Here is a 15,904-nt window from a genome sequence, read left to right on the forward strand (position 1 = left end):
AGTTGTCCAAAGTTTCAGAGCCACACAGGTGTAGTTTTTCTGCCCGGAGGTAGTTGGGGATGGTTTGGCCTTGCAGGACTGTTTTTTTAAAAATTATTTTTGGCTGTGTTGGGTCTTCGTTTCTGTGCGAGGGCTTTCTCTAGTTGCGGCAAGTGGGGGCCACTCTTCATCGCGGTGCGCGGGCCTCTCACTGTCGCGGCCTCTCTTGTTGCGGAGCACAGGCTCCAGACCCGCAGGCTCAGTAATTGTGGCTCACGGGCCTAGTTGCTCCGCGGCATGTGGGATCTTCCCAGACCAGGGCTCTAACCCGTGTCCCCTGCATTGGCAGGCAGATTCTCAACCACTGCGCCACCAGGGAAGCCCCAGGACTGTTTTTAAAAGACAGTGATTTCTTCTAAAGGTTCTCCAGGTTGTTCTGAGAAATTGGATGATCCCATTTAGAGCATTCATGCCCTCTTACCCCAGTTTGTTGAAGCTTCCGTGTAATTCAGGTGTCACTCACAGATCTGCCAAAGAGGGATGCAGGTGGTAGTTCCAGGGCACCTGGAGATGATTTTACTTCATGGGGGAGGGGTGCCTTTCCTCTTTGTCCCCTGATGACTCTGATCTATAATAGTATAGACAGTGCTTCTCAGACTTTAACCCACCTGCACGTCATCTGGGGCCTCGGGAAAGTGCAGGTTCTGATTCAGTAGGCCGGGGGTGGCAGTCCTGGGGTGTCTGTGATCCTGTTTTCCTAGCAAGCTTCCAGGAGATGATAATGCTGGTCTAAGGACCACCCTTTGATAGCAAGGGTGTAGAGAATACTTTCTGGCTTCTCACCTCACTACCCCTTGTTTCCTAGTGGATTTATCTTTATTGCACATAAAGTGTGAGAGAAAAGTTCTTGGCCCACCTCCAGCTGTAGAGCTCAGTAGGCATTTGTAGGATCTTGCTCTTAATCAAGTTTTGATAAAACCTTGAGTCAAAAGTAGATAAATAAAATACAGTATACCTAGTTACATTTGAATTTCAGATAAACAATTAATAATTGAATAATTTAGTATAAGTATGCCCCAAATATTGTATGGGACATACTTATACTAAAAATGTTTTTTATTCATCTGATATTCAAATGTAAATGGGTATCCTGGGGATTTTTGATTGTTTTTGTTAAGTCTGACAGCCATAGAAAGAGAAAGGTCACGGATGTTCCTAGGGGTTTATTTTTCACAGAAAACAAGTTCCTACAAAGAGAAGCAGTGTGAGATGGGATAGAATGGAACCATGCTCTGTAACAGAAAGTTCGGGGAACTGGTGAGCTCAACAGCTGATAGTACTTAACCTTGGTTATCAGATCTCCTTAGGCACCATCCCCAACAGTAGCAGAAATTGGGAAGTGGAAGTATGCACTGGTGATTATTGCTGGAAGATGCAAGGCCTCCTTTCATCCCTGGGCTGGATTTTTTTCCTCTCCAGGTGCTACCTTTATCCATGACATGGAAGTTACTTTCTACCCAGGAGAGGAAAGGGTTCGAATCACTCAAACTGCTGAGGGGCTGGACCCAGAGAACTATCTGAGCATTCAAACCAACATTCAAGGCCAGGTGCCTTACATCCCAGCGAACTTCACAGCCCACATTGCTCCCTACAAGGAGCTCTACCACTACTCGGACTCAGGTACGTGCAACCAGTTCTCACTCCGTAAAATGGGGATGGTGCGTATCTCACGAGATAGTTGTGAGGATTATGTGAGTGACTACGTGGAATGTCCTTATAGAACAGTGTGTGGCACATGAAATGAGCTCAGTGTTTTTTATCATTCTTGTTATTTTATTAGTGTGAGAAAAGTGCTGGCTGTTGTACAAAAGAATATCAACATCCCTACCCAATATTTGCAGATAATAATAACATAATAACAACCTTGTCTATGGGGTGGGGAGGGATGGTATAATTTTGTACCGTTTTTAACCATCCTGCTGTCTGGGCTGTGGAAAAATATTGATTATTGGAATTTATACTTGTTCTGTAACCTTGTTTCAGCCTGCTTTGAAATCAGAAATGCCGCACAGTGTTGTACAACTACCACTAGATTTGGAGTCAGAAGACAGGAATTCTTATCATGGATATGTTTAAAATATGTGGGGAATAAGATCATTTACTGTCTGAGAGCTTATTTTCTCATCTTTAGAATGAGAATAATCACCCCTTTTCTGTCTCTCTTACTTGGTTGATATGTGTAAGGTGTGATGTGTTCTGTAAGACACCCCCTGATTTTGAGACGCTGCCCCAATCTCGGTTGCTGTCCTGCAGCACAGGGGTTTGTTCTGAGTTGTGCCTTTGCTTCTCGTGCGGTGTGAGAGCTGGAAGCCAAGCAAGAGGCACAGGGAAGAGAATGAGCAGCAGAGATCTGGCCTGGGCACAGGGTAGCTGATGGCTAGAAAACTGCCTGGCCTCCCAACTCTGCACCCAGATGGAGATAAAAGACCCCCGCCCCTTTCCCCAGAAGCCTCCAGACTTAGTGCAAGGTGTTGGAAGTCTTCTCTTCTATGCACTGATGGATGGATTGGTTGAAAACTTGGGGGGAGCGGGGTAGAGTCAGGCCAACTTAAGTTCCAGTTCCGGCTCTGCATACCAGCTTTGCTTCTTAGACTACTTAATTAACTCTTTAACCTCTGTGAGACTCTCCACACAAGATGGCAGGGCCCACCTCACTGGCTGCTGTGAGGAATAAATGAGGCACTGCTTATAGAGTGCTGGGCATGGCTGGCATATAGTAAAGTTTATTCTTTGTGAATATTGACAGCAGTGATTATACCTCCTCCCTCTCAGTGCTTTGGTTTTACATCTACATGGGTTCTTGGGATTGCCTTGCAGGTTTCCCCATATAAACTCCAACTTCCCAAGGGGACATGCTCCAGCAACTACATTAAAAATTGTGTAGAGAAACTCACCTCACATAAAAAAACCGCTATATTTAATATTTGTAAATTTCCTCGTTTGACTGAATAATATCTATTGCAGCTGTGACCTCCACAAGTTCCAGAGCCTACTCTCTCACGTTGGGTGCCATCAACCAAACACGGTCCTACCGCATCCACCAGAACATCACTTACCAGGCATGCAGGCATGCCCCCAGACACTGGGCCACCCCCACCACCCAGCAGCTGAATGTGGACCGGGTCTTTGCCTTGTACACGGATGAAGAAAAAGTGCTCAGATTCGCTGTGACCAATCAAATTGGCCCTGTTGAAGGTATGGTTTCCCTTTTTTGTTATTGCTGGGCAAAAATTACATCCAACCTTCTTTCCTTCATGCCTTTTGAGTGGCCTCAGAATGATTCACATAGGTTACTAAGGGTAACTGAGTGCCAGGCTCTGTTAGGTGCTGGGTGTAAGGATGAATAAAGCAGGGTCCTGTCCTTGAGAGGTAGAAATGGAACTTTTAGAATAGTGTTCCTGCCAAGATCAGGAATAGAGCATATACATGAGAGGCTGGTTTGCTGCAACACCCAATTTTGTGTGCCGTCTGTGTTGGTGATACACCTGTGAACAACGTGTGGCCAAGTTAGGAGGGAGATTGATGCTGACAAATATTTGTTATGATTGTGATAAGTGCAGGGTGCTGTGAGCCTAGTTGCAAGGTTCAGGAATGATGTCCCCAACGAAGTGAAATTTTAGCTAAAACTTAAAAGATGAGAAGGATTTCACCAAATCAAGGTGGGACAAAGAGCCAGTGCCTAAAAGAACAAAATGAAATAGAACTTGCATGTATGAAAAAAACCAAATTAGCATCATACTTAATGAGGAAAGACTGGTTGCTTTCCCTCTAAGATCAGAAAGAAGATGCCTGCTCTTGATACTTCACTTCATCACTGTACTAGAAGTTCTAGCCAGGGCAGTTAGGCAAGAAAATGGAAAAAAAAAAAAAAAAAAAAAAGCCATCTAGATTGGAAAGGAAGAAGTAAAATTATCTCTATTCTTCTCTGACATGATCTTATTGGTAGAAAAACTAAGGAATTCATTAATAAAAAAAACTTTGAACTAATAAGTTCAGTAAGTTTGCAGGATATAAGATCGGTATACAAAAATTAATTTTATTTCTATAAAGTAGCAATGAGTAAACTGAAAAGGAAATTAAAACGATTCCATTTCCAAAAGAATAAAATATTTAGGAATAAATTTTTAGGAAGAAGTGCAATGCTTTTACATTGACATCTATAAATGTTTCTGAAAACAAAGATGGCTTAAATAAATGGAAAAACATTCTAAGTTCACGGATCAGAAGACATATTGTGTTTTTTAAATTAATTATTTTTTAATTGAAGTATAGTTGATTTACAATACTGTGTTAATTTCTGCTGTACAGCAAAGTGACTCAGTTATACACATATATATATTCTTCTTTTATTCTTTTCCATTATGGTTTATCCCAGGAGATTCAATATAGTTCCCTGTGCTATACAGTAGGACCTTGTTTATCCATTCTAAATGTAATAGTTTGCATCTACTAACCCCAAACTCCCAGTCCATCCCTTCCCCTCCCCACCATCCCCCTTGGCAACCACAAGTGGAAGACATAATATTGTTAAGATGGCAGTGCTTTCTAAATTGATGTATAGATTCAACACAATCCTATCAGCTAGCTTTTTTGCAGAAACTGAAAAGTTGATCCTAAAATTCATATACAAATTTAAAGAACCTAGAATAGCCAAAACAATCTTGAAAAGGAACAGAGTTGGAGGAATCATACCTCCTGATTTCAAAACTTAAGAGTAATCAATACAGTGCAGTCCTCTAATAAGGATAGATATACAGATCAATGGGAATAGAAGTTAGAATCCAGAAATAAGCACTCACATTTACAGTCAATTGATTTTTGACAAGGATGCCAAAACAACTCAATAAGGAGAAAGAGTACTCTTTTTAACAAATGGTTCTGGGATAACTCTGGATATCCACATGCAAAAGGATGAAGATGGTCACAGCAATAAGACAAGAGAAAGAAGAGACATCCAGATTGGAAGGGAAGAAGTAAAACTGTCACTGTTTACAGATGACATGACACTATATAGAGAAAACCCTAAAGTCTCCATCAAAAAATTATTATGACTAATAAATGAATTCAGTATAGTTGCAAGATACAAGATTAATGTGCGCAAGTCTGTTGCTTTTCTATACACTAATAATGAACTATCAGAAAGAGAAAGCAAGAAAACAATTCCATTTAGAATCACATCAAAAAGAATAAAACACTTAGGAATAAACTTAGCCAAGGAGGTGAAAGACCCATACTCTGAAAAGTATAAGACATTTATGAAGAAAATTGAATATGATACAAAGAAATGGAAAGATATGCATGTTCATGGACTGGAAGAATTAATATTGTTAAAATGTCCATACTAGTGAAAACAAACTACAAATTTAATGCAATCCCTATCAAAATGCCCAGGACATTTTTTTTTTTCACAAGAATGAAAGCAGATAATCTGAATTAGAACAAATAATCTGAAAATTTATATGGAACCACAGAAGACCCCAAATAGCCACAGCAATCTTGAGAAAAAAGAAAGCTGGAAGTATCATGCCCCTGGACTTCAGACTATACTACAAAACTACAGTAATCAAAACAGTATGGTACTGTTATAAAAACATACCCATAAATCAATGGAACAGAACAGAGATCCCAGAAATAAACCCACACATTTATAAACAGCTCATAAAACTCAATGCCAAAAACTAAATAACCCAATTAAAAATTGGGCAGAAGACCTGAATAGACATTTTTCTAAAATAGGCATACAGATGGCCAACAGGCACGTGAAAAGATGCTCAATATATCCAACATATATAAATAGCTCATACAATTCAACATTAAAAAAACCCCAAACAACTCATTGAAAAATGGGCAGAAGAACTGAATAGAAATTTTTCCAAAGAGGAAATGCAGATGGGCAATAGGTACATGAAAAGATGCTCAACATCGCTAATCATCAGGGAAATGCAAATCAAAACCACAATGAGATAGCCATTCTGACAGATGTGAGGTGCTATCATCAAAAAGAACACAAATAAATGTGTTGGCAAGGATGTGGAGAAAATGGAACCCTTGTACACTGTTGGTGGGAATGTAAATCTGTGCAGCCACTGTGGAAAACAGTTTGGAGATTCCTCAAAAAACTAAAAATAGAACTACCATATGATCCAGCAATTCCATTCCTGGGTATGTATCTGAAGAAAATGAAAAAAAATTCGAGAAGATACATGTGCCCCAACGTTAATAGCACAATTATTTACAATGGCCAAGACATGAAAGGAACCCAAGTGCCAATCAACAGATGGATGGATAAAGAACACTTGGTACACACACACACACACACACACACACACACACACACACACACACACATACATATATATGCACACACTGGAATACTATTTGGCCATGAAAAAGAGTGAAATTTTGCCATTTGCAACAACACGATGGACTTGGAGGGTTTTATGCTTAGTAAGATAAGTCAGACAAGGAAAGACAAATACTGTATGCTGTAACTTATATGTGGAATCCAAAAAACAAACGTGAATGAAGTGAATATAACAAAACAGAAATAAATATGGAGAACAAACTAGTGGTTACCAGTGGGGAGAGGGACAGAGGGAGGTACGAGGTAGGGGTAGGGGATTAAGAGGTACAAACTACTATGTATAAAATAAATAACCTACAAGGATATACTGTACAGCACAGGGAATATAGCTAATAGTTTATAATAACTTTAAATGGAGTATGATTTATAAAAATATTGAATCACTGTTATACAGCTGAAACTTATAGTGTAAATCAACTATACTTCACTTAAAAAATGAAATTGCATATGCAAACGTTGCATATGCAAACCTGAAAGCGTTTTGCCTAATTGTAAAGCATTATAAAATAGTGAAGTATTGTTAAATCTATTTCTAGACAAACAAGAATTGTAGTAAAATTGAATAATACTCATTAGAAAAAGAATGAAGATGGACCTCTACTTCACACCATATACAAAAATTAACTGAAAATGGGTCAAAAGCCTTAATGTACTTAAATTAAAATTTTAGAAAAAACTTAGGGGTGAACTTTTGTGACCCTGAATTTGGCAATGGCTTCTTCAATATTATGCTAAAAGTACAAGCAACAAAAGAAAAAAATAGATAAATGGAGTGTCATCAAAATTAATAACTTTTGGGAATTCCCTGGTGGTCCAGTGGTTAGGATTCAGTGCTGCCATGGCCCGGGTTCAATCCCTGGTTGGAGAACTAAGATCCTGCAAGCCAAACAGCATGGCCAAAAATAAATTTAAAAAAATAAATAAACTTTTGTGCTTCAGAGGGCATTATCAACAAAGTGAAATACAACCTACAGAATAGGAGAAAATATTTGCAAATCATATATTTAATAAGAGACTTGTATCTAGAATATATGAAGAACTTTTACAACTCAATGAGACAAATAATCTAATTAAAAGATAGGCAAAAAATTTAGATAGGTATTTCTCCAGAGACATCATCCAATGAGCCCATGAAAAAATGCTCAACATCATTAATCATCAGGAAAATGCAAAAATCAAAACCATAATGAGATACTACTTTATATGCATGTGGATGGCTATAGTCAAAAAATGAATAATAGCACATGTTGGTGGGCATGTGGAGAAACTGAAGCCCTCACATGTTGCTGGTATGCGTGTAAAATGGTGTAACTGTGGAAAACAGCAGTTTCTCAAAAAAGTTAAACACAAAGTTACTATTTGACTGAGTAACTCTACTCCTAGTTATATACCAAGAGAAAGAAAAGCTTATGAAAACTTCATAATAGCCAAAAGGTGGAAACAACCCAAATGCCCATCAATTGATGAATAGATTTTTATAATGTTATAACTCTCCAATTATAATAGATAGTATGGATAAGGATAGTATTAAATTTAGGTTAATGGATGGTGAAATTTGGTATAATACTAATAAGGGTACAAGTTTTTTGTCATGTTAATAAGATTAAGCGTGCTATTAATGAAATACCTTATGTAACTTCAGGCACTCAGAAGTGGAATGGAGATAGTCCTAGTTTTATGGTTAGGGCTATTGTTATTACTACTGATACTGTTGGATTAAAGATTTTTGTAATGGTTCATTGGCCGGAATATAATAGGTTAAGGATAAAAGCTATTATATGTAATATTGATGCGGTAGCTTGTGTTAGAAAATATTTAGTGGACGCTTCTATAGCTCGTGGGTTGAACTTTTTTATTATGATGGGGATAATGGCTAATATTTCTTTCGAATCCGATTCAGATAAGTAGTCAGTGAGAGCTGGTTATTACAGTAATGGGAATTGTTACAGTTATGAGAGAATTGTTGTTAGGATGATGATAAAGATGATGGAGTTTATTAGTACTGGAAGGATATAAACCAACATATTCGGGGTATGGGGCCAATAGCTCATTTAGCTGACCTTAGTATAGAATATAGTGTAATACGGTAGCACGAAGAATTTTGAATTCTTAAGGATATGTTCAATTCCTGTGATTCTAGAAATAAGAAGGCTTAAACCTCTATTATTTACTCTATCAAAGTAACTCTTTTATCAGACATATTTCTTATGTTTGTGGAGGGATGCTTGATGTTATAATAGGTAGTGAGACGTGCCATATGCATAGGGCTAGTGTTAGTGGTAAGAAGTTTGTTCACAGTAGATGTATTAACTGAGCATATTGGAATCGAGAGTAGGATGCTCAAAATCATAGGAAAGAAACAGTTAATAATAGTGTTTTTATAATAAAGTTTTGTATATAGTTCTAATATGCGGGGGTTGTGGAATGCTCCTAGAAAGAGGATTGTTGTGAAAATATTTATTATAATGGCATATTCTTTTTTTTTTTTTAATTTGTTTATTTATTTATTTATTTATTTTTGGCTGTGTTGGGTCTTCGTTTCTGTGCGAGGGCTTTCTCCAGTTGCGGTGAGCGGGGGCCACTCTTCATCGCGGTGTGCAGGCCTCTCACTATCGTGGCCTCTCTTGTTGCGGAGCACAGGCTCCAGATGCACAGGCTCAGTAGTTGTGGCTCACGGGCCCAGTTGCGCTGTGGCATGTGGGATCTTCCCAGACCAGGGCTCGAACCCGTGTCCCCTGCATTAGCGGGCAGATTCCTAACTACTGCGCCACCAGGGAAGCCCTATAATGGCATATTCTAAGAAAAATATAATGAATGGGCCTGCTGCATATTCTACGTTGAAACCCGATATGAGTTCAGATTCTCCTTCCGTTGTTAGGTCAAAGGGGGCTCGGTTAGTTTCTGCTAGAGAGGAGATAAATCACAGCGAGGGGTCATGATGGGAAGATTATTCATAAATGTTCTTGTGTTGTGATGAGGGTCGAGAAAGTAAAAGTTCCATTTATTTAAAGGGCTGATAGAAGAATAATTGCTAGTATTACTTCATATGAAATTGTTTGTGCTACTGCTCGTAAGGTGCAATTAATACATATTTTGAGTTGGAAGCCCATCCGGATCGTAAGATGGAATATACAGTGAGGCTTGACATAGCTATTATAAATAACACCCCTAGATTTATATTAATGAGGGGATAAGGTATAGGTAGAGGAATTCATACGATTAGGGCTAGGGTTAGGGCTAGGATTGGTGCAATAATAAATATGGAAATGAAGGATGTAGCTGGTCATAATGGTTCTTTAATGAATAATTTGTGTCAGCAATAGGTTGTAATAGGCCATATGGTCCAAAGACATTTGGTCCTTTACAAAGTTGCATATAACCTAGAATTTTTCTTTCAATTAATGTGAGGAATGCCATGGCTAGGAGAATGGGGATAACGAGTATTAAGATGTTAATTATAAACATTTTGTTAGGGAGAGGATTTGAACCTCCAGTTATAAAGGTTTAAGTTTTACGCAATTACTGGGCTCTGCCACCTTAACAAACCCTGTTCTTGGGTAGTATTTTGTATATATTAATTAAATTAAGATTATATCATTAACTGATTTATCAGGTGCTTTTTGAAAGTGGGCCTTATTTCTCTTGTCCTTTTGAACTGAGAGAAATATATAATAGATAGGAACCGACCTGGATTACTCCGGTCTGAACTTAGATCACGTAGGACTTTAATCACTGAACAAATGAACCTTTAATAGAGGTTACACCATTGGGGTGTCTGGATCCAACATCGAGATCGTAAACCCTATTGTTGATATGAACTCTAGAAGAGGATTGAGCTGTTACCCCTAGGCTAACTTGTTCCATTGATAAATTTTTGGATCAAGAAATGATATGTTTTGACTAGTAAGTCTAGACTTCAATCACTCAGAGCCTTTTTTGTTCTCTGAGCTCACTCCAACCAAAATTGTCAACCCATATAAAAATTTGTTATCCCTTAGTGGTTTAGTTAGTTTTTTGGGGGGTTAATTAAAGCTGCATAGGGTCTTCTCATCTTATTTTATTATTCCGGCCTCTTCATGGGAAGGTCAGTTTCACTGATTGAAAGTAAGAGACAGTAAAACCCTCATGAGGCCATTCATACAAGTCCTTATTTAGAGAGCAAATGATTATGCTACCTTTGCACGGCCAGGATACCATGGCCGTTTAACAGTTGTCACTGGGCCGGCAGTGCCTCTACTGCTAGTTATGCAAGAGGTGAGGTTTTTGGTAAACAGGCAGGGTTTATGTTTGCCGAGTTCCTTTTACTTTTTAAAATCTTTCCTTGAGTGCATGCCTGTGTTGGATTAACAGCTTACTTAATAAATAATTTAATGTTGTGTTGTGTTCATTTGCTGTTAATTATCAGTATAGTATTAGTTACTGATGTAAGCTTATGCAAGGAGAAATATTTCTTGTTACTCATATGAACATTATTGCCTCTATTGGTCAATAGACTAGTCCAGTATAAAGCTAGGAGTTGATTTGCTCATAATTGGTATTAAGATAAAGTTACTGTTGAGCTTGAACGCTTTCTTAATTGGTGGCTGCTTTTAAGCCAACTATGGTGTTGTTTTTACTCTCTAGATAAGGTTGTATCCATTTCTAAAAAGCTGTACCTTTTTAGATTAACATTTAAAAATACATTAAATTTATAACTTTTTTGGTAATTTTTAAAGTTGAACTAAGATTCTTTTCCTGGACAACCAGCTATCACCAGGCTTGTTAGGCTTGTCACCTCTACTTATAAATCTTCTTATAATTCTTCTTATAATAAATCTACTTATTTTGCTACATAGATGAGTTTGTTCTAATAAACTGTTCATAAGTAACTCATCTGGTTTCAGGATGTTTAACTTAAGTTCTCTTTGTTAAATGTTTACTAGTTAAATCATTATGCAAAATGTGCAAGGGGTTAACTGCTTTTTATTACTTTTAATGTTTCATCATTCCCTTACCGTATGGTCTCTGTAGTGCCAGAGGATATTTTAAATTTCTATCCCCTATACTTTAAATGTTGAGTAAATGTTTTATTTAATTTGCTTATATTAGTAAAACTTGTGGGGGGTTGGCTAGATTTAATTCAAAGTGTTCATAAATTATGAAATCTCCTAGGGGTAAACTAGGTGCTTCTATGTAAGCTATGCTTTGATTTATCCAAGCACACTTTCCAGTGTGCTTACCTTGTTACGACTTGTCTCCTCTCATATAATTAGTGTTTAGTAATAGATTGTAGGAAGCTATTGTAATACTTGAGGAAGGTGATGGGCAGTGTGTGCTTACTTCATGGCCTTATTCAGTTAAGCACTCTATTCTTAATTTGCTACTAAATCCTCCTTTGGTTTTTAGTTTTCATAAAAACCTACGTGTAGTGAGAAATACATTCTTGAGATAGAAAATGTAGCCTGTTTCTTCCCACTCCATAGGTTACACCTTGACCTAATGTTTTTATGTATAATTATGCTTACTTTTATTCCTTTTTAGGGCTTGCTGAAGATGGCATATAGACTGAATTAGCCAGGGTTGGTGAGGTTTATTGGGGTTTATTGATTATAGAGCAGGCTCCTGTAGAGGGGTGTGAAGCACTGCCAAGCCCTTTGAGTTTTAAGCTGCTGCTGGTAGTACTCTGGCGAATAATTTTGTGATAATAATTATTTGGGTTTAGGGCTAAGCATAGTGGGGTGTCTAATCCCAGTTTGGGTCTTAGCTGTCGTGTAATTAGGAAATACTAAAGTCACTTTCGCAGTCTATTTTTATTTTAGCTATGGCTTTTTACAGCTTAATTAAAATTTAACTTTATGTTACTCTTTAACACGCTTTCCGCTGAATTTCTATTAATTTGGGTTAATCGTTTGGTCGTGGTGGCTGGCTCAAAATTTACCAACCCTAGTTAATATAACTTAGTTGAACTTTTGTTTATGACTTAATTTTAATCACTGCTGTGTCCCGTGGGTGTGTGGTTAAGCAAGGTGTTATGAGCTACTAGTATTAGTGGACTTGATGCCAGGTCCTTTTAGTGATTTAGAGGGCATTCTCACTGGGGCTCAGATGCTTGCATGTGTAATTTTATTAAAAACCAATAGAAAGGCTAGGACCAAACCTATGTGTTTATGGAGTTGATAAACTCATCTAGGCACTTTCAGTGTCTTGCTTTAGGTTTTAAGCTACATTAACAAGTTGTGTTTATATTGTGAAGTAACATGTATATAGTTGTTTTGTATGATTTATGCTAGATTTAGTATTAAAATTTTGATAAAAATGGTCCATAGATCTAGGGAGATGCCTGTCTATATAAATGGTAAATATCTAAGTAATTCATTGGTACGATTAGGGTTATTTTCTAGTTATATCCTATTCTGAGCATTGTTTATGTTTGTTGGATAGATTAACTAAATTCTATGTATTTATATGTTTTTTCCTTGTTTGGGGGGTTTGGCAGGGCATTATAGGCATGTAGAGTATGGGATTTAGTGGGGCGTAAGGAGGGCTTGTTAAACAGGTTATTTACCTGTTCAATGTGTATGTGTATGTATATATGTATGTGTGTGTAATTTCCTTATGTCCTGTAGCCATTGACCGAATAACACCTTATGGTTGATGATGTTGGTAAATAATATTCAATTAAAGTCTAGCTACAGTTTATTTGACTGTGTTAAGACCTCAGATGGCCATAGCTGAGTCACAGCATCCCTATAAAAATTTAAAGATACCAAATGCATAACCACAGTTATGTGTGAGCATGGGCTGATTAGTCATTAGTCCATGGAGATGTCTTATTTAAGAGGAAAGAGTGGGTGATTTTAGGTGAGCAAGAAGTAAGAACCAGATGTCTGATAAAGTTCATTAATAGAAACCCTCACAAGTTATGGGCCCAGAGCAAGAAGAGGGACACCTGCATGGGGTTATTAGATCCTGTTTTGTGAAGGAATAGTAAGTGGACAGCTGCTAGTGCTGCAATGATAAATGGGAGAATAAAATGGAAGGCGAAGAATCGTGTAAGAGTTTCTTTATCTACTGAAAAGCCACCTCAGATTCATTCGACAGGGCTTGTGCCAATATATGGAATTGCTGAAAGGAGATTAGTAATAACTGTTGCCCCTCAGAATGATATTTGTCCTCAGGGTAAGACATAGCCTATGAATGCTGTAGCTATGACTGTAAATAGTAAGATGATTCCAAGGTTTACATGTTTGTAAAAAGGTATAGGATCCATAATATAAGCCTTGTCCTACATGAATAAATAAGCAAATAAAAAATATGGAGGCTCCATTTGCATGTAGATATTGGATAATTCATCCATAGTTTACATCTCGGCAGATATGTGTTACTTATGAAAAAGTAGTTATTGTGTCTGATGTATAATGTATTGCTAGGAATAAACCTGTCAAGATTTGTAGAATTAAACAAATGCCCAGTGGGGAGCCAAAATTTCAACATGATGAAATGTTTGATGGAGCTGGGAGGTCAATAATTGCGTTGTTAATAATTTTTATTAATGGGTGTGATTTTCGGATGTTGGTCATTAGTGTTCTTATAGTTGAATTAAAACGATGATTTTTCATTTCATTGGCCATGGTTAGATTCCATGTAAGAATAATGATAACATACATTGTATTTATTTTAAGTACTATTTTTGTAATTAGTTTTGTGGGCTTTTCTTCAAAACCTTCACCTATTTATGGTGGACTTGAATTGATTGTAGGTGGTGGTGTTGGTTGTGGGATTGTGTTGAATTTTGGTGGTTCACTTGGGGGTTTAATAGTATTTTTTATTTATTTAGGGGGAATATTAGTAGTATTTGGTTATACGACAGCTATGGCTACTGAGAAGTAGCCTGAAGTTTGAGTCTCTAATAAGACTGTTCTAGGTATATTTCTTTCAGGGTTGATGATAGAATTTTCAATAGTATTCTTTGTTTTAAAGGATGAGAAAGTGGAGATTGTATTTAAGTTTAATGGACTAGGGGACAGGGTAATTTATGATACAGGTGATTCTGGGTTTTTTGTGAAGAGCCTATAGGAATTGCAGTGCTGTATAGCTATGGTTCTTAATTGGTAATTGTTACTGGTTGATCATTACTTATTGGTGTTGTGGTTATTATAGAGGTTATCATGGTAATTAAATAGAATTATGCTTAGGGCAAGGGTGATGAGGAATGAAAGAAAATATAGTTTGATTAGGCCTTTTTGGTCTGACACTAGTATAGAAAATTTTGTTTGAATAAGGGAAGTAGTTTTTGGTAAGATACTTTCTAGTCAGATTAAATCTAGGAGACATGATGCTGATTTTTGACTTGTTGATAAATTTAAGTATGGTGGGAAGCGGTGTATAATAATGGGGAAATACCTAAGAGGTTGGAAAATTTGAAGAAGTTTGAGGGATATTTAAATTTTAAGTTTTGTGTAGTGAGGTTGATTTCAAATGCCAGAATAAAACCTAGGATGGTCACAGCAAAGGCAGTTAGTTTCAAGTAATCAGGTATAGTTATTTGTGGGATTGTCATTCGGGGAATTTTGCTGGAGGTAATGAATCCAGCAAAGATACTTATAGCTAATAAACGTTTAACAGAATTGATTAGCAGTGGGTTGTTTTCATTAATTAAAGTTAAAGTAGAAAAGCGAGGTTGTCCTAATAGTGCGAAGAAAATAATGCGAGTGCCATAGACAGCTGTAACGGATGTGGTGACGAGAGTTATTCACTGGGCTCAGGCGTTGGTGTACAACGTGTTAGCAGTGTCGATAATTAGTTCTTTAGAGTAGAAACCTGTGAGGAACGGTATTCCTGTCGGTGAGAGACTTCAGATAATGAGGGCCGCTGTGGTAAAAGGTATTGCTTTAAATAAACCTCCTATCTTTCGAATGTCTTGTTCATCATGTAGGCTATGAATAATGGATCCAGAGCAAATAAACAGGATGGCCTTGAAAAAGGCGTGTGTGCAAACATGGAGAAATGCTAGATAAGGTTGGTTAATACCGATTGTTACTATTATAAGGCCTAATTGGCTTGAAGTAGAGACGGCAACAATTTTTTTGATGTCATTTTGGGTGAGAGCACATATTGCTGTAAATAATGTAGTTAGGTTTATCCAGGCATAATGTTATTGTTTGGGTAAATTTATTATTCTCTGTTAAAGGGTAAAAGCAGATAAGTAGGAAAATACCTGCTATAACTCTTGTGCTTGAGTTAAGTAGAGCTGAAACAGGAGGAGGGCCTTCTATTGCTGAGGGAATGGCTGGAGGCCAAACTGGGTGGATTTTCCAGCTGCAGCCAACACAAGTCCTATTAGAGGTAGGTTTGAGTGATTTCGGTTAAGTATAAAGATTTGTTGTATTTCTCATGAGTTTCAATTAAATAGAAATCATGCTGTGGATATAAGTCCAGTGTCTGCAATGCGATTATATAAAATTGCTTGGAGAGCGGCTGTATTTGCATCTGCTTGTCCATATCATCACCTGATAAGTAGAA

General features: G+C 37.4%; 2 protein-coding genes across 2 annotated transcripts in view; both read left to right on the top strand.

Moving 5' to 3' along the window:
* The window catches only part of NID2 (nidogen 2), a 79,302-nt gene that overhangs the window by 30,263 nt on the left and 33,135 nt on the right, over positions 1-15,904 (top strand). The window contains 2 exon segments of the mRNA XM_082448360.1: positions 1,459-1,659; positions 3,004-3,234. Coding sequence (XP_082304486.1) covers positions 1,459-1,659; positions 3,004-3,234 — 432 coding nt within the window.
* The window catches only part of LOC309655611 (uncharacterized protein), a gene marked incomplete at its 3' end in the record, with an annotated part of 398,594 nt that continues 385,930 nt past the window's right edge, over positions 3,241-15,904 (top strand). The window contains exon 1 of the mRNA XM_082450958.1: positions 3,241-4,765. The remainder of the gene's footprint in view (positions 4,766-15,904) is intronic.

The sequence above is a fragment of the Balaenoptera physalus genome, assembly GCF_965194825.1.
Source record: "Balaenoptera physalus genome assembly, chromosome: 2".
Taxonomy (NCBI): Eukaryota; Metazoa; Chordata; class Mammalia; order Artiodactyla; family Balaenopteridae; genus Balaenoptera; species Balaenoptera physalus.